The sequence below is a fragment of the Eimeria mitis genome, genomic scaffold (genome assembly GCF_000499745.2).
Source record: "Eimeria mitis Houghton genomic scaffold, Emh_scaff1090, whole genome shotgun sequence".
NCBI classification, from domain to species: domain Eukaryota; phylum Apicomplexa; class Conoidasida; order Eucoccidiorida; family Eimeriidae; genus Eimeria; species Eimeria mitis.
In genome coordinates, this window is record NW_013567534.1 from 8,269 (window position 1) to 8,860 (window position 592).

General features: G+C 56.2%; 1 protein-coding gene across 1 annotated transcript in view; it reads left to right on the plus strand.

Annotated features, from left to right (window-relative positions):
- Positions 1-592, plus strand: part of EMH_0029150 (SNF2 family N-terminal domain-containing protein, putative) — a gene marked incomplete at both ends in the record, with an annotated part of 8,864 nt that overhangs the window by 5,325 nt on the left and 2,947 nt on the right. Inside the window, 1 exon segment of the mRNA XM_013494252.1 lies at positions 90-476. Coding sequence (XP_013349706.1) covers positions 90-476 — 387 coding nt within the window.

Below are 592 nucleotides of genomic sequence, written 5' to 3' on the forward strand. Positions count from 1 at the left end.
AGGGAGAAACCAGCTGATGATACAGAGGGGCTGCGATCACCGAAGCGGCGGCGTCAGGGGGAAGCAGCAAAGCTTGATGCTGGGGGCAGGTCTTCAGATTCCTCTCCGCAGCAGCAGCAGCAGCAGCAGCAGCAGCAGCAGCAACAGCAGCAGCAGCAGAAGTTGAAGGTGAAGCAGGAAAGCGAGGTTTCCGAGGCTGCAGCAGAGAATGGCAAAGCGAAAGCAAAGAAAAACCGCCAAGGGTTGAAACCCGAGCAGCAGCAGCAGCAGCAGCAGCAGCAACAGGAGCAGGAGGAGGAGCAGCTGCTACTGCAGCCACCTCCCCCTCCTCCTCCTCCTCCTCCTCCTCCGCAACAGCAGCAGCAGCAGCAGCAGCAGCAGCAGCAGCAGCAGCAGCAGCAGGTTGTGAATCCTCTGCCTCTATCTCGTTTGCTTCGTGCTCGATTGCGGGAATATCAGGCCGAAGGCGTAGATTGGTTGTTTCGTTTGCATTGTGCTGGCGCGAACTGTATTCTAGCTGATGAAATGGGTTTAGGGAAAACGATACAAAGTATTGCATTACTAGCGAAGATGGCGCTTGAACGGGGTGTAT